An 18726-nucleotide genomic window follows, 5' to 3' on the forward strand; every position below is an offset into this window, starting at 1 on the left:
AAACTCAACAGTCACTTCCATCTTTTGCGAGTCTCCTCACATTCCTTTGGCTGTTTGTTTGCACGGCATGTGATCAGTCACATCTGCACTGCAAAATCCAATTTGATGATTGCTCAACTGTGACTTCTGAATTGAAGCAAAATTGACTTCACGTTGGATCTTGGTCCTTTTCATGACTATTTATCGGTCTTTCACCATGTTGGCGTGAAGTTGTATCAATAGTGCATATTTCAAATAAATATTTTGCTATTTGTTTTCATTGATTGGCGTAATCATCAGCAAAAAAGAATAAACTAATCCATGGAAATTGGCGATCGGCGACTTCAATGTTCTTTTTTTATGTGAACACATTCTTCATGTCCCGAAATGACCCGATGTGTGTTCCATTTTTTTAAATGCCTTCAGCTGTTAGCTCCAGTTGCATCACACGTTTGTTTTGTCCGCATGAATAGATTGTCGAGGAGGTGTCGAAGCTGAACGAGGACCCCGGGGTGCATGGCATCTACCTCCACCTTCCTCCTGCTTCCCTCACCAGCCGCTTGCTCGACGTTCTCCAACCTGAGAAGGACGTAGATGGGTAAAAACCTGCTACACTGCACATTTTGTAGAGAGGTTTACATTTCCCCATTGTGGGACTATTAAAGGCTTTCTGATTCTGATTTAAAGTGTGTCTTTAAAATGACATGGGGGGCTGGGCTTGGTTATGAGTAATTGTTGTAATCGAGTATTTAATGCCATCCCCGAAAAAGTACAATTGTCAAAACGCTCATCTCCCAGTTCCTCTACATCAGGACACCACAAGATGGCGTCACCACGCCGTATAACAGAAAAGTAGTCCACCTTGAACTAAAGTAACACTTTTTGTACAGCTTTTTAAACTTTTTTTTTCAACGGATGCCTCTCTGATATTGTCAGTTGGGAAGTAGGTACCTGAAAATCTTGGTCAAATCATCCACTGGTCATGATTTTGGTCTTTCCCTACCATTTTTATCTCATTGGTCTATTGTAATTGTAATTACAGCATTTGACAAAGATAGTAACGCTTTAATACATTTTTCATTTGTGCTTCATGAGAAAATAGCATTTAGACAGGGTTGTTGCATATTCCTTGACTAAGGGTAGACAAATCTCAATACATGTGCTTCTCTCCATCCATCTTTTACAACAGGATCACATATTTGAACATGGGTCGTTTGGTGCAAGGGGACCTGGAAAAAGGCTTTGTGCCGCCTGTTGTGAGCGCCATCATGGATCTGTTGCAAAAACACGGTGAGTTAACTCTGCACGTTTTGTGGTCTTTTGGGGTCTTTTTTGGTCTTTTGGGGTTCAAAAAAATTCTCGCTGACTGGAATGAGTGACCGGAATAAATATTTTGCTTTAGACTCTCCTGTAGAAGGAAGAAAAGTGGCAATGATCGTTTCTGAAGGAACTCCTGCAGTGGCGCTGCAGTGCTTCCTGGAGAGAAGTGGAATGGTAGTTCTCAAAAGTCATCCCAATACCAAGAACCGACAGAGTCAAGTATGTTTTACTCTTTTTTGTGGCTTCTATTGACTGCTGTTGTTTTGATTAATCATCCTGGTGATTTTTTTTCACAGGTGATGGAGGCTGATGCTGTAGTCCTACTGGGGGCAGATCATCTTGACATTCCGTCCACGTGGATCAAGCCAGGGTCTGCGGTCATCCGTTGGGGCCCCACACTAGACAGAGGTACTGCTAGCAATGGCACTCTACCACTGGACCGCAGTAGGATATTTGATACTGCGCCACATACAGGGAATAAACTTTCAAAAAAACATTATAATTGTCAGAGTCTGAAAAAAAATGTTCGTGGGAATACAGTAAAATAAAAGCATTCAATCACTTTGTGCATTTTCAGATGAATCTGGTCTGTCTTCAAAGTCCGGATTGGCGTATCTGACAGCGGCATACAGAATACAGGTATGCCCCCTTTGCCGGCCAGGATGACTTATTTTTCTAACTTTATTGCATTCTAAGTGTAGTTTGTGTGTGTGTGTGTGCGTGTGTGCGTGTGTGTGTGTGTGTGTGTGTGTGTGTGTGTGTGTGTGTGTGTGTGTGTGTGTGTGTGTGTGTGTGTGTGTGTGTGTGTGTGTGTGTGTGTGTGTGTGTGTGTGTGTGTGTGTGTGTGTGTGTGTGTGTGTGTGTGTGTGTGTGTGTGTGTGTGTGTGTGTGTGTGTGTGTGTGTGTGTGTATTAGAATGTGGTGCACAGCAGCAGTCGAAGGCTCCAGGAACAGCAGTATCGATCCTGGCGACTTCGCAGTCTCAAACTACAGCCCTTGATGCCCGTACCAAGGTACATCAACATTTAGCCATTTCTGCGTAACTCTTAAATGGACTGATTTGAATGTGGCTTTATTTTTTTTTGCCAGTGACATTGAGATTTCCAGAGCTCAAACACCCAAGGCAGTTGAACAGTTAGCGCAGGAGATCGGCCTGTTGCCGGAAGAGCTCGAAGCTTACGGCAGAAGTAAAGCCAAAGTCCGCCTCTCCCTATTAGACCGCCTCAGAGCACAGCCTGACGGCAAATACGTCCTGGTTGCAGGGTGAGTTAATGTCATCACTTTTGCCTTCACCCCTTCAAAATCTACACTGTCTCTTTCCATTAGCGTAACTCCGACCCCCCTTGGCGAAGGGAAGAGCACCGTGACCATCGGCTTAGTGCAGGGCTTGTCCGCTCACCTGAAGCTTAACTCATTCGCCTGTCTACGACAACCCTCTCAGGGACCCACCTTTGGGGTTAAGGGTAAGGACAATGTGCCATTGTTGGTCATCTCAACCACGAGATCCACAAATGAGACAAGTTTGACACCTCTGATCTAAACCAGCACTCAGTCGACTAAATGACAGTGCATGAGTGTGCACTACTAAGTACTGAGAGGCGTTTTCAAAATTTTTTTAAAATTTTATTTTATTGTTTTATTGTTTTATTGAGAATTCCTTTAGGTCATGACCTAGTCATGACAGCTCTCCTAAATTGATGCAAAATTCACTGCTAGATGATCTGCAATAGTATTTTAAATAATATATATATATATATATAATTTAAATAAGAATATAATAAATATTTTCATAAGGCAACATTGAAAGTAGTGAAGTGTAAATTTAATGTCCCCAAAACAAAAATAAAATGCAATTCAATCCACTAGTCCACTAACTAACTCGTTCACTGCCAGACATGTGCAAAAATGTGTCCACTCCACTCCAGTGCCAGGGTTTTTGTCATTGTCACTTGACTTCCAGGACACACAGAATATTTAGTTTTTGGACTACATCAACATTCAATACAGCGTTGGAAACCTTAGACTCTCTTCTTTCATCAGAAAAAAAGTTAATTCCTAAGTTATATGGGGTCTGGAGTTATATGAGTTTTCTATGAGGGCAGCTGTCCAAAATACAATACATATTGATTTATACAGGAACAAAGCGCACACATGGAAAAAAGGGAAATTCTGCCCCCTTGCGGAAAAAAACATTGCCAGAGGCCATGGCCAGCACTTTATTGGCAACCAAACAAGAAAAAACAAAACCCTAACAAATTCGGGAATGGCGCTTTATGTCATATTTTCTATTTACAAATAAATTTGTGAATGGTGGTGAATGAGTTAATGGCTGGATTTTGAAAGAATTTTATTAGCTTTATAAGTTTCGTTTGTGTGTGTGTGTCTTGTCAGCATGTAGCTGTCATTCCATACCCTAAACCCCTTTTGTGTCATGGAGTGAGCAGTTCATTCCGAGTCCAGTACTCAGCACTTTGTCTTTGTGTCCCTCTCTTGTTATATGCATCTGACGGCTTTTTTTCTCCTTGTGTCTAGGGGGAGCTGCAGGAGGGGGATATGCTCAGGTCATCCCAATGGAGGAGGTAAGAGACACACTCACACAGCCTCCCTTCGCAGGATTCGTTTTCCCTAGAAAAAAAAAATCTTCAAAGTTACAGAGTCAAAGGGTTGACATTGACAAGTGGGACACAAGCCAAGAAGTTCATCTTCAAAGCTCCAACCATGCAAATAAGGCAAAGAAGCTCATGTCTTGCACAATATCTAGCTAAGAGAAACCCTGAGAAATAAAGAGAATGACATTGTTTGGGAAAATACCACTTTTTAACTCTTTCAATGCTATTTCTGAATTATATTCGGGGATTGCAAAGTGTGGCGTGGAGCGCCATTCCCGATTTTGTTCTTTTTTTTATTAATTCTTTTTGCGAGGGGTGGCATTAAAGCGATGGTCAGACCACTGGCAATGTTTTTCTTTTTTCCACAAGGAGGCAGAATTTGCCTTTTGTCTATCTTAACGCTTTGTTACAGATTCAGCTGTTGTTAAAGTGCTGTATAAATCAATGTATTGTATTGTATTTTGTACAGTCGCCCCCATTTCAAGCTCATGTAACCCCAGACCCATATAATTTAGGAATTAACTCATTTTTTTCTGATGAAAGAAGATAATCTAAGGTTTTTAACGTTGTATTGAATGTTGATGTAGTCCTAAAACTCAATATTCTGTGGGTCTTGCAATCTGAGTGAAAATGACAAAAACCCTGGCACTGGAGTGGACACATTTTTGTATATTGTCTGGTTGTGAATGAGTTTAGAATAATAAGAATAAGAAAGCTTTTAAAGTCTCACAATGAATGAGTTAATGAATGTATTTTAGTAGTTCTGATAGTATCATTGCATTTCCATCTGCGTTTTAAGTTCAACCTCCATCTGACGGGTGACATTCACGCCATCACCGCTGCAAACAACTTGGTGGCGGCAGCCATTGACGCCAGGATGCTTCATGAGGCCACCCAGTCGGACAAGGTGTGAAGATAATTTCACCAAAAGGGTTTGCGTTCCCTCAAATCAACTGCTTTGTCTCTTTTGTCCTATACTAAGGCTCTATACAGTAGACTGGTCCCGTCAGTCAACGGAGTGAGACGATTTTCACCCATCCAGGTTGCCAGGCTGCGTGTAAGTGGGATCAGTTATGTCATAATTCTTTGGAAAGTTGCTTGGTTAGGACAGTAAAAATGAATTGGTTTTCAGAATTATACAGAACTCAATTTGGGACCCCTTGTGAAATATTTATCAGGTGATGGTCATTTAATGGGATTGTCCCCAAAAGTGAACCAGTACCATTTCTTTTAATTTAATATTGCAAATGTCCTAACAAACACAAAGTTGAGTCGTTTTAAAGAAAGCCCACGTCTTGCAGGAAGAATAGCGCAATTTGTTCTTACATCTTGTCTCTTTTCGTTCCAGCGTCTTGGCATCAACAAAAGTGACCCTGCCTCTCTCACGCCACAGGAAGTGAGTTCTTTTGTTCGTCTTGACCTCGACCCATCCAAGATCACCTGGCAGAGAGGTACCAAAAAAACAACAAAACAAAAAACAAATAAATACATAAAAGAGACATGAACAGCAGTGAGCTGTGTTGGTTGTATGCTGACATTCAGAGATGTAATATTTAGTCCAGTGGGCATTATTTTTAACTTATTCGCTGCCGTTCCTGAATTTATTTGAGAATTGAAAGGCATAACGTGGAGCAGCGTTTTGCCTTTTGTACAGTCACCCTCACTTTCAATGCAGATAGCTCTGAGCCAATTAAGCTCAAAATAAACTTTTTTATCTCTGATGAAAGTAGCGAGTCTAAGGTTTCTTACACTGCATTGAATGTTTATGTAGTCCAAATACTCAATATTCTGTGGGTCCTGGAACTTGAGGTAAAATGACACAAACTCTGGCACTGGAGTGGACACATATTTGCACATCGTCTGGGAGGGAATGAGTTAAAAGCACACACTAAAAAAACAAGCACCCATCCTCTGAACTAAAAGGAACCGTGGGTTGTTTTTATTTATTTATTTAGTAATATATTTATTTAGGAATTTAGGAATGTATTTATTTATTTATTTATTTAGGAATCTATTTATTTATTAACAGCAGCAGTGCCCCTAAACATTTTAGCATCCTAAAAAATGAGGAATCGAGAAGAGCATTTTAACACGTTTTTGGGTGTTTCTATGGTTGCGTCTTTACTTCAGTAGAACAGTAAAAAAAAAAAGGTTCTTATTCCGTGACTGTAAAGTGTCCTTGAGAGTTTTGAAAGGCGCTTAGAAATTCAATGTATTATTATTAGTAATAGTACTGCGAGAAGACTCTTGTTTATTTATTTTTATTGTTTTTCAGTGGTTGATACAAATGACCGCTTTTTGAGGAAGATAACCGTTGGGCAGGCCAGCACGGAAAAAGGACAAATCAGAGAGGTTTGCTTTTTTATGTTATTTTTTTAAGTGATCATTGCACATAGATGAAACCATTTTTTGGGATTGCAGAAAAAAAATCACTAACGATACATTTTTTTTCAGGAGGCCAATTCTAATATTTGGCAGGATTAGATTTTGAGAACTGAGTTATTGCTCAATGAAAAAAAATCTAGGTATTTTGTGCCACAATAAAAATGAATTAAAAGCAGATAATACCTTGTCCTTCAGTGTGTGAGTTTACAACAGAGACAAAAATCAGCAAAAAAAATGTTTTGATGCTCTTTGGTGTTGTTAATAGGTCAGCTTTAGGTGACCTACCTCGCTGTGAAAAAAAAGGATGTAGTATTTCATTTATATAATCATTGAGGACTGTTAATGAAATCCTGCACGTGAAAATTTCTCCTCCAGTTGGAAGCCAGTAAGCCAAAGTCTAAGCAAATATTTGAAGAAGGCGATAAATGATCCACATCCTTACGCCTAGCGTAGCTTCTCAACGGGTTCAGCACATGCTTACATTTACATTCATCCTTCACTAAATATGATTTTGACCCTAAGGGTTTTCCAACAGAGGGGGGAATTTGCTTAAATTTGTGTTCCCAACAAAGTTTTATACCATAAATGTGCATTACTCAACTTGGACCATCCTAAGCATCCATCTCCTCATTGCTTTTTTCTTCTTCTTGTAGTTTACATTGTGCATTTTGTTGTCACACACTCCAGACAGGCTTCGACATTGCGGTGGCCAGCGAGATCATGGCTATCTTGGCTCTGGCAGACAGCCTGGAGGACATGAAACAAAGATTGGCGCGCGTGGTGGTGGGGACCAGCCGTTCCGGACAGCCTGTCACCGCGGAGGACCTGGTGGGTGTTTGATCTTTGAAACCCCGCAGTGTGAGAACAGACACTCCCTCCCCGCTCAATTTTATCAAGGCGATGTCTCGGCAGTCCTGCAAGGGAAAAAAAGTTACTTTCATTCATGTGTGTTTAGAATTGCAACTATTAAGTCTTTCTTTGTGACAAGTCTGCTTTCACAATGAATGCAGATGTCCTCGATTTGCAGTTGAACCGGCCAAAACAACATGGTAAATCCACCCCCACAGCCCCCCCACCACCATGAAAAAAAATGTGAAGGAAAACATCTCATTTAAGCACCTCTCAGCAGGTCCAGCCGACAAGGTCAACCGGCTCTGGTTTCCCATGGAAGACTTTGGCATGTGTTATTTCAGTGGCAGCGTAGGCTGCGCAATAAAATCACATTAGTCTCTTACCACCCCACTCTTAAGGATCTGTGGAAAGACAGGGTATGACATAATTGTCTTGGAACACCGCTTTAAACCAAGCTATTAATTCATTCACCGACAGACGTGCAAAAATATGGTTTTCTCATTGTCACTTGAATTCCAGCACCCACAGAATATTACATTTTAGGGCTATCTAAACATTCAATACAGCGTAAGAAACCGTAGACTCTCGTCGTTCATCAGAAATAAATCCTAAATTCCTAAATTATATGGGTTTGTAGTTATATGAGCTTGAAATGGGGGCAGATGTACAAAATACACATCAATACATACATATCAGTTTCCATAGTGCTTTAACAACAGCTGAAGCTGGACCAGAGCACTAACATGGAAAAAAAGTGAAATGCTACCCCCTTGTGGAAAAGAAAAAATTGCCAGGGGCTATGGCCAGCGCTTTATCGACACGCAAACAAGAAAAAATAAAACCCGAACAAATTCAGGAATGACGCTCGACATCATATTTTCAATTCCCGAATAAATTCGTGAATGGCAGTGAATGAATTCATCAGCATCACGCCTCTTGAATCTAATTTCTTCATCTTGAACAATTTTAAACTCTTTTTCTAGAATTTGGTCTTCGAATACCGTCCACTTAAAGCCGTGCTACTTTAGTTATGACTGTATTCATGTTGTTGTCGACTCTGATGTGTCCTTGCTACACAAAATCATATCCAATCACCAGCCCGGATTTTTCTGTCTGCTGTCAGGGTGTGAGCGGGGCATTGGCCGTGCTTATGAAGGATGCCGTCAAGCCCACGCTGATGCAAACCCTTGAGGTGAGTCTCATGACCACTTGGATTGGATTGAATTATACTTTATTGGTCTATTGTAGTGGAGAAATTTACATTTGACAGCAGCAAAGTGATGAAAGTAAGAGGAAAGGAAATGAAGAAGTACAAAAACAAAATACAGGAGCTGCTGTGAAGGCAGCCACTCTCGTGGCACCGTCTTGAAGTCAAAACAACAAGAAAAAAAACAAATATTGTGACAACAGAAAAGACACAGATAGTCATTTAAGCACTTTCTGCACCCTCTGTGTTGCATGAAGCAGTTCTACATGAAAGAGGAGAGGATCAATGCGTCCTTTTCACCAGTGGATCTTAGACGTCATGGTGGAATTTGAATGTCTTCTACAAACTAAATGTTGAAAACAAACACTAAGTTGTAGCATCCATTGACGATAAGAGATTGTCTCACATCTCCTGTCCCACGTAAATCTGCTTCAATTCCAAGCCACGACATTTCCACATAAGCATCCGCTATGCATTGAATGATATTTTTATTTTTTACAACAATTAAGAAACTCTTAGAAGTTGAGGTATGGACTCTTTCTTTGCGTTGGTTCGCAAGCTAAAGAGCAAGTTAGTCATCTTGGGGAAGTTTATTGTCTTGCTCACATTGCGTCTTAACATTTCTGTGATGGTGGGCGGAGAACAACTTCTTGTAATTTCTAGTTTGTATTTTCGAGAGTTTTCACCATAAAACAAAATTCTTACATGATTCGCTTCTGGAAAACAGTCAGAATAGAAGACCCGGAATGTATCTGCTGTTCCGCCATGAACTTGCCGCGACTCACCGCATCCGACAAAGAATTTAATTGAATGCCTAACAAAGTCCATGTCGGCATCTGGTGTGACTTTTTTAAAATGTGCGAAAAATCACACTTATTTCTGACATTCCTTGACAGACATGTGCCATCCAAATGTCTTGCTCAAGTTGCATCGTATTGTCCACCACAAAAGGTTCACAGGGAGGGGACTGAAATGTTTTCGAGGTGTCTTTTTGTTTGTTTGGAATGTTCCAAATTGCCCGTTTTTGGCGGCTGGGGTGGAAAGGGCACACAGCAGAGATGCGATAATTTTTGTCCCCTTGTTTTTTCAGAGGAAACGCTGTGGCCGTGTTGTTTTTGAGACGTTTCCTGTGATTCTGGTCAGGGAGCTGATTTTGTGGTCTGGGGGGTGGGGCTCCGTGTGAATTTTCCCATTCAGTGTAGATTGCGAGTCGTTTGTGGTCTCCATACTTGGGATTTTTTTTATACAGACACACACATGACATATGAAATGAGCCAACTTCCTGTTTTGATCATGACCTTCATTTTGCCCCCCCCCCTAAAAAAAAATCACATCCATCCGGTGAATGTTGGACAACTTTCTACTTTTTCTTTCATCACTTCCCATCACGGAACTTTTCATTAACTTGCGGATGTTGGAAAGGGTCAATTGGAACGATTCAAAGTTGAGGGGGTAAGGTGGCCGAAGCACAACATTGTTAGCATTGGTCCGAAACGTGTTAAGAATGGGTTGATCTCTTTCACCGACGTGAAAGCGTTGATGTTAACAATTGGAGGGGAATGTAAACAAAAGCTTAGAAAATCACATGTGGCCCCCTCCATCCTTCCTTTTTCCTCCCGCAGTCTTAACAATGGATTGCTTAGCCCCATTTGTCTTCCACCTTTTCCTCATATGCCATCCGATTTACCACACAAAGATATATTGATTGTTTTTGGAATACCGGATGATATAGTTCACTCATCAGTGAAACAAGAAAGAAAATGGAGGGTATTCTTCAGTCCAGTGACATCTGTGGCTCTCTTAGCACACTTGAATGCCATTTGAATAAGTGCAACAATGCAGGTGGCTTTTGTCTAAATCATAGTTGTCAAAGTCAAGGCCCGGGGGCCAAATCCGGCCCGCCACATCATTTTTTTTGGCCCGCGAAAGCAAATCAAACTTCCATGATGCTTACTAAAATCCTAACCAAATAACCTCAACATTACTCCATTGACACCAGACCAAGATAACACCAAATCACTTATGTTTCTTTCTTTAGACTGAGCAACCAAAAAAATTGAGGAAGTACGTTTATTTATGCATTTATTTATTTATTTATTTATTTATTTATTTATTTATTTATTCATTTATTTTCTCATGTAGCGGTTGCTCTCAGTGGACTCAAATTCTGCTGATTTGAAACCTAAACTGGAGTGCCAATGCCATCTCCTGGTGGTTGTGCATCAGCATTGTTCTTTCAAAGTTTGAAAATTTAGAACAGACTGAGATGATTGCTCAAATCCTCTTGTGGGCCTTTTTTATGACCTGGACACTGTGGGTTTCCCATCCATTTTGTTTCATTAACTCATTCACTGCCAAACAGGTGCAAAAATATGTGCTCTGCAGTGCCAAGTTTTTTGTCATTGTAACTCAGATTCCAGGACCCACAGAATATTGAGTTTTACGACTACATAAACGTTCAATACAGCGTTAGAAATCTTAGACTCTCTTCTTTCATCAGAGAAAAAGTTAATTCTAGGTTGTATGGGTCTGGAGTTATATGAGCTTGAAATGAGGGCGGCTGTCCAAAATTCAATTCAATGCATACATATTGGTTTAGATGGCGCTTTAACAACAGCTGAAGCGGGAAAAAAGCGCTAACATGGAAAAAGGGAAATGCTGCCCCCTTGTGGAAAAGAAAAAAACATTGCCAGAGGCCATGGCCAGTGCTTTATCTGCACCCAAGCATGAAAAAACAATGCTCGAACAAATTTGGGAATGTCACTCTGCGTCATATTTTCAAATCTAGAATACATTCCTGAATGGCAGTGAATTAGTTAATCAAGAGGAGAAAAAAATGATGCTGTCACATTTTGTTAGCCGAGCCTGCTTTGAACTTTTTTTTAAAACCCCCAGTTTGTTCACTGTATGTTCTGCCAGCCCACACTGAGACACTTGCCCCCCCAACATTACCCTCGAAAGATGTCGCATGAAAGAAAAGAGGTCCTTTCCAATTTCAATCGGAGCAGGGCTTGTTGCTGTTGGTTACACCGTCCGACTAAACGTTTGTGTGTCTCGTGTACCCCTTTGCCATTGTTGCAGGGTTCACCAGTGTTTGTCCACGCCGGGCCCTTCGCCAACATTGCCCATGGCAACTCTTCGGTCATCGCAGACAAGCTGGCTTTGAAGTTGGTGGGACGGGACGGCTTTGTGGGCAAGTGCACGCCGTCTGCGCATACAGATCAAGTGTTACCCATACTCATGACGGAAAAAAGGAGTTACATTTTAACTAATTCATTGCCAAACAATGTGACAAAAATGTGTCCACTCCATTCCAGGGTTTTTGTCGTCTTCACTCAAATTGTAGGACCCACAGAATATTCAGTTTTCTGACTACATGGACATTCTATTCAGCGTATGAAACTTTAGACTCTCTTCTTTTATCACAAAAAAGAGTTTATATTTTGAGTTTACTTGTGATATGGTTATATGGGTCTGGAGTTATCTGAGCTTGAAATGGGGTCGGCTGTACAAAATGCAATACAATACATACATATTGATTTATATAGCGCTTTGACAACAGTGGATGCTGTAACAAAGCGCTAATATGGACAAAAGGCAAATGATGCCCCCTTGTGGAAGGGAAAAACATTGCAAAAGGTCTGACCAGCGCTTTATTGGCAACAAGAAAAAACAAAAATTCGGGAATGGCGCTCCACGTCGTGCTTTTCATTTCCCTAATAAATTCGGGAATGGCAGTGAATGAAAATACACTCTGGCCTTAAACTTGGAATTACTTCCCTCGTCTCTCGACCTTTGGCCCACCTTATTTCTACTTTGGCATTGCTATCCGATGAAGCTTTCTAGGAAATTGGTGAGAAGATTGCATGAAAACAGACAGAGAATAAGGAAGGAAGGAAGTAAATTGATAATCTTAAAACCCTCAGGAATTTTGGAGTAAGCCGTGCTAATCCTTTCAACGCCAAGGAGTACATGAGCCTTTTTTATCTATCCATCTGTTCTTGTTGTCTCCGTTTACTTTGGCGGCTGAAACATGTTTGGAATGTGTGTATGTGGGTTTGGCGAGGCTTTGTGGCTACTGTTGAACTATTTAGATGTATACACAAAGCTCCGTTGTGTGCGCAATCACAGGTAAACAACACTTTAACACGTTGAACACGGGCAGTCAGCTGTTATGAGGTAATCAGTGTTGGGTTTCAAAACACTGGAAATCTCATTAAAAAAGGAAAAGCAAAAAAAGAAAAACATCCACACTTGTTTTCCATCAGTCAACCTATGTTCCGAATGTGTTCGGGTTTTGTTTTTTTCATGCTTGGGTGCCGATAAAGCACTTCCAAGGCCCCTGGCAATGTTTTTTCTTTTCCACAAGGGGACAGCATATCCCTTTTTTTCTATGTTAGTGCTTTGTTCCAGCTTCTGCTGTTGTTAAAGCGCTGTATAAACCAATATGTATGTTTTGCATTGTAGTTTGCACAGCTGCCCTCATTTCAGGCTCATATAACTCCAGACCCATATAATTTGACTATTTTTTTCTGATGAAAGAAAATAATCGAAAGTTCCTCACGCTGCATTGAATATTTATGTAGCCCTAAAACTCAATATTCTGTGGGTCCTGGAATTTGAGTGAATATGACAAAAACCCTGGCACTGGAGTGGACACATTTTTGCACATTTCTGGCACTGAATAAGTTAAAGACCCAAAGATGTGTTTTCTATGATAAATTAAACACAAGAACCAATCAAAACAAAGACTAACTTATTAGAATATAATGTATTTCCAGACAAGCCCAGATTTGCCACCTAATCTTTATTTTATCCTGTGACTGTAAAGTGACCTTGAGAGTTTTGAAAGGCGCTTATCAATGAAATGTATTATTATATTATTATTATTTTCAATTCAAAAACTGTGGTGCTGCTCTCATGTCCAAAGTGATGCACCGGTGTCATCGTTCCACGTTACTTCATCGGATGCTAAATTCTACAATTTAAATGTGCACCGCACAAATTCATTGTCAATCTGTTCTGCATTAAGGCAGCCCGTGACAAATTGACAAAATCTGCTTTTTGGGTGTCATTTGAGGTCATCCGCCGTCTGCACTTAATGCCGTCGTATTCACTCATTTGCTTGGGTAAACACAATATTTGGGTCTGGAGAAAATTACGCAAGACGTCATCAAGCTCTACCTGTCTGTGAGATTGTTACTCGACGCTCGGGTATGCGAGGAACTCGACCTCCCGCCCGTCTTCCCCCAGAGCGGCAGCTGGGATGCATGATGACCCCCCTACCCGAGCAAACACGCTTCCTTCCGGTCACATCAACTTGCTGTCTCAACTTTAAAAATCTACCCCCCACCATAGCCACCTCTGCTAATCCTTTGAGATAATCGCTAAGGTGTGGAATTGTGTGAGATTGCGTCAAAAACAGTGAAAAATGAACAGTCTTCTGAAAAAATAGTGATGGGAAAATAATATTTCATGCGTATATTTTGAGCACAAGAGCATCAAATGAGATGAAAGGCAGATTGAATAAAAAGAAATTAAACGCAAGGAGTCCAGATGAAAGTCTTTCAGGTGTCTTCACAAAAATAAGCAAACATGCTTACAAATAGCAAACGGCGACTAAAACAAAGGTACTGATTTTTTTTGGAGATGTTTTGGCAAGACCCACTCAAGCATCTCGTTGAAAAATGAACTCTCGGTGAACTCGCTGAAGGACACAGACACATTAGCGCTCGGGCTGCGCTGAAATTCATGGCCGCGCTTCATCGGACTCTGTGTTATCGTTTTTCAAGTCACCTTGACCTTAAGTGAAATCGCTCTGTTGGCTGAAATGTTACTGTTTAGACAGTTACTGGCTAAGGGGGAAGAAGCTATTTAAATGTCGGCTGGTTTTGGTGCACATTGATCGTTAGCGCCTGCCTGAAGGGACTCGCTGGAAAAGGTGGTGGGCAGGGTGCGGAAGTTCCAGTAGGATTTTTTTTGTGCTCTTGTCTTGATTCTTGCAGTGTGCAAGTCCTCAAGAGTGGATATGATTTTACCCGCCATCCTAACTGTTCGTTGAAGTCGCATTTTGTCCATTTTTGTGGCGACACGAACCAAACCGTGATGGGAGATCACAGGATTGATTTGATGACTGCCATGTGTAACGAAGCACAATACACTAAGTTAACATTATATGATGGAAAAATGGCCTAGTAGGAAGTACATATTGCTAGTTGCTTGTTCTTTTTTTCCCCCTTCGCATGGTATCCACCGTCATGTCCATCCTGTCTCTGGCGATGGGTCAAGGTCATCACCCAGAGACGGAAACTTACAAGTGGTCACACGTGGCATCCTCTTGGTTCATGGAAACTATGGGGCGGTCTTTATTTTTCATTAAAAATCTGTTCCCTCGCCCTCTTATTTTCTTCTAATTGTGTTTACAAGAATTTGATTTTTAATTTGTTGACCCATTTACCCAGTATACTGTTTATCTCTATACCCTCATTATATAATTTGATAAATAAATTAAACATTTTTCATTATAGTTGATTATTATTTCCTTTTTACGTGTTTTAAAATCCAGTGACTTTGAATTTTTTTATTGACAATGTTTTATGTTTTTATTCTTCAAAAATGCTTTGTTTTGGTTGAGTTTGCATCCGTTTTGGTGTTAGTATGTGTTTTTTTAAATGGATAGTCAATGACCTTTTGACCTTTCTTGTTTTCTTCCTTCCCGTCCGGTTTTACTGAAAGACATCCATTTAAAATGAACCCTGGGAGCTCATACATGCTACTAATTGATGAAGACGAACACGATTCACTTATTTTGATCAATTCAAGCTTCAATTAATCTCAAAGCCATCATTTGGGATTGTGGGAGCATGTTGAAGGGACTGCAAACACACTCACCACGAGACCAACCTGCTGTCGCTTAAACCAAATCACGTCGATTTCCTTGCCGTGTTTCTCAACATGCATCCCATTCACGTCAGTGCTATCACATTCATTCGATTTTGAAATGTTAAGTGGGTTAGCCGTTTGCTCATTACGCTCAGAGGGGGGTTGCCCACATGCCAAATGCCATACTTGTTGACTTGTGGAAGTTAGTGGTTATCTTTTGATGGCTCAAAAACATGACGTGATCACATGGATAATTCATTTAGCTTACACATGGGAGAATCAACTAGCTTTCTCTGTGACCCGCAGCAAGTCACAATGAATTGACAAGAGAGGGGCTTTCCCTCTTGGTCACAAATAGCCCATCGGTGCAATGAACGGTCACTTCACGCAACCATTTGTTTATTTCATTGATCCTTTCAATTCATCCTTTCAATTCATGCTTCTTAACTCATTCACTGCCATTCACAAATTTATTCGGGAATTGAAAATATAACAGAGCGCCATTCCCGAATTCGTTTGGATTTTGTTTTTTCTTGCTTGGGTGCCGATAAAGCGCTGGCCAGACCTCTGGCAATGTTTTTCCCTTCCACAAGGGGTCAGCATTTCCCTTTTATTACATGATAGCTTTTTGTTCGAGCTTCAGCTGTTGTTAAAGTGCCATATGTATGTATGTATGTATTGCGTTGTATTTTGGACAGCTCTCCTCATTTCAAGCTCATATAACTCCAGACCTATATTACTTAGGAATTAACTTTTTTTTCTAGTGAAAGAAGAGAGTCTAAAGTTTTTTTACGCTGCAATGAGTGGATACATTTTTGCACATCTAGCACTGAATGAGTTAAAAAAAACTGATGTCAAGCACCGATTAATGTTGATTGTCTAATTGTTCATCCATAGATTTTTGAAACAATATTTAGTTTAAGGTGCCGGTATCGCTTTTCCTGTTTTTTAGCTAATTTTAAATGGGAACATGGGCGAGGTCTGCTCAAGCTTCAATTAAACTGGTTGTAGCTCTGAAATACATCTGTGTCGTCGTTCCAGTTTGGTTCAAACAAGCAAGTGTTGTTCAAGCATTATCATACGCACTTGGAGGACATATTTGCTTTCATTTTCCCGGTTCTCAAGGCGGGTGGTTATGGATATCCTTTCCAGAGGGAGTCTTTGTGACTCTTTCAGACGCCACACAGAACTACTAAGGAAAATAAAAACAATTGCACATTCTAAACACATTAAAATATTAAATGAAAGGCCTGTGAATATTGTCCCAACTACAATTTGATGCATTACTTTACAGTGACCGAAGCTGGCTTTGGGGCCGACATTGGGATGGAGAAGTTCTTCAACATTAAATGCCGGACTTCGGGTTTGAGGCCCAGTGCGGTGGTGCTCGTTGCGACTGTTCGGGCTCTGAAGATGCACGGCGGAGGCCCAAATGTAAGTAAGACTGAGATACCGCCATTGTGTCATTTTGCCTGCTGGAATTTTGTCAACATATTATTCCCCCTGATCGTAAATCGTACGTCTTATACAAGCCTGCGTCTTGTTCACGATTTATATCATCTCCTTTTCTTTCACATTGTGTTTTCGAGAACTTTGAAATGTCAAGATTTGACACAAACCTTTCAAAATGTGTTCCAAATTCATAACACGTGATTATTTTTGTTTTCAGGTATCCGCCGGCGTGCCGCTTCCACGAGAATACATAGAGGAGGTATGAGACCCTATCTTTTTTTTCAATCTTGCAAATAAATAGAAAGGTATTTCTCGCCACTTGCTAATTACATTTAGGCGTGGAGGTCAGGATGTTTGAGGCCCATCCAAAACCTCCGTAAATTCATTAGGCGAGGCAAGACTTCGATTACCAATCAGTCATTCGCTTATATCTGTAACATTGTTTGGCAGCCCAGCTGCAAGTCAGCTTTCTTTTTGATGAACCCGTGACATTTGCACTTATGCATAGTTCAAAACAGGTTTTAATTCATGTGGTGGGAGGTCTATTTCAACTGCAAACTCGAAAAAATGAAATCTGACTTACATGTACTGTCATATTCACTCTGTAAGGTGTACCTAAAAAGCATTGCATTTTCTCAAAAGCCTACAGCACGCCGTATAATCCGATGCGCCTTCTATGTGGAACAATATTCCGTTTTTTATGTAATATATATATATATATATATATCTTGCTTTGTTACGTCTGCAGTGATTTTAAAGGCTCTATATTGGGCTTTATTGGCTTTATTGCAGGGCTGTCCAAAGTCGGTCCTCGAGGGCCGCCGTCCTGCCTGTTTTCCAGCTCTCCCAGGAGCAACGCACCTGATTCAAATCATCAGGACCATTTTGATGCTGCTTCAGAGCTGGCTGATGAGCTGATCATTTGAATCAGGTGTGTTGCTCCTGGGAGAGCTGGAAAACAGGCAGGACAGCGGCCCTCGAGGACCGACTTTGACACCCCTGCTTTATTGTATTGTATTCCCTTTAGGGCGGTTCCATCTATTCGATTTTCATGCCGACACCTAATACATTTATTTAACCCGCTAATGCGATAAAGAGTCGGGACTTGACTGACAGCTGAAACCAACTTTAAATGTGGTTGTTCCCGTAATGCGGAGGAGGTGTTATCCTCATATCTGGCTTGGATTAAGCGCACGCCAATGCAGATTCAGCTGACTAAATAATGTAGCAGTGTCGCTTAATTGTCAAGCCTGTAATAAGAACCAGAAGTTGTTAGGGCAAAACAGAGCTGGCGAAATGAATTTATGAGACCAGCGTGGTTCTGCTTGGAAGGCTGCACACGCTGCGGTCAAACGTGGGTGTAACGATGTGCGGTTCATGTGCTTGGCAGGCTAAATCAGACTCCCACGTCATGAACACTTCTACAATATGTTGTTCGATGTCATTAGTCGGATGGTGAAATAGCAAATCAAACATGTTTTAGGGCTACACTGAAAATATATTTTTTTCAACCTGCCCTCTTCAATTTTGCTGCTGTAGATTGCAAATTTCCCCATTGTGGGACAATTGAAGGCTTTCTGATTCTGATGTGATTGGATTGATTTAGCCTTTATTAGTTTTGCAGTGGAGAATTTTACATTTCACAGCAGCAAAGTTTTGAAATGAAGTGGAAAGGAAAGAATGAAGTAGAAAACCAAAATACAGGACCTGCTGTAAAGGCAGCCGCTCTTGCGGCGCCATCATGAAGTCAAAAGAACAAAAAACTAAATAACAAAGAATATGACAACACAAAAGACATGGTGGAATGTGCACGTCGAATATAAGATAAATGTTGAAAGCAAACACGAATCTGTAGCATCCATTGATGAAAAGAGATTGCCTCACATCTCCTGTACATTTCTCCCAAATAAAAAACGGTGCTGGCATATTTTTGCTGCCGAAAAAGTGCAACCACACAGCAGTCATATTATTTGTTATTTACTTATTTTTTTTGTTTTTTTTTACTTCAAGATGGCGCTGCGAAAGGGGCTTACTTTCCAG

At 40.7% G+C, this 18726-nt stretch overlaps 1 protein-coding gene across 1 annotated transcript in view; it reads left to right on the forward strand.

Annotated features, from left to right (window-relative positions):
* mthfd1l (methylenetetrahydrofolate dehydrogenase (NADP+ dependent) 1 like) overlaps positions 1–18726 on the forward strand; it is a 30452-nt gene that overhangs the window by 1716 nt on the left and 10010 nt on the right. The window contains exons 5-22 of the mRNA XM_089021703.1: positions 453–577; positions 1169–1269; positions 1382–1518; positions 1596–1707; positions 1877–1938; positions 2215–2312; positions 2389–2562; positions 2626–2762; positions 3832–3878; positions 4708–4815; positions 4891–4965; positions 5257–5359; positions 6184–6260; positions 6981–7121; positions 8269–8337; positions 11434–11545; positions 16529–16668; positions 16904–16945. Coding sequence (XP_088877829.1) covers positions 453–577; positions 1169–1269; positions 1382–1518; positions 1596–1707; positions 1877–1938; positions 2215–2312; positions 2389–2562; positions 2626–2762; positions 3832–3878; positions 4708–4815; positions 4891–4965; positions 5257–5359; positions 6184–6260; positions 6981–7121; positions 8269–8337; positions 11434–11545; positions 16529–16668; positions 16904–16945 — 1860 coding nt within the window. The remainder of the gene's footprint in view (positions 1–452; positions 578–1168; positions 1270–1381; positions 1519–1595; positions 1708–1876; positions 1939–2214; positions 2313–2388; positions 2563–2625; positions 2763–3831; positions 3879–4707; positions 4816–4890; positions 4966–5256; positions 5360–6183; positions 6261–6980; positions 7122–8268; positions 8338–11433; positions 11546–16528; positions 16669–16903; positions 16946–18726) is intronic.

This window comes from Hippocampus bargibanti, linkage group LG19 (assembly GCF_051943395.1).
Source record: "Hippocampus bargibanti isolate YZ-2025 linkage group LG19, ASM5194339v1, whole genome shotgun sequence".
NCBI classification, from domain to species: Eukaryota; Metazoa; Chordata; class Actinopteri; order Syngnathiformes; family Syngnathidae; genus Hippocampus; species Hippocampus bargibanti.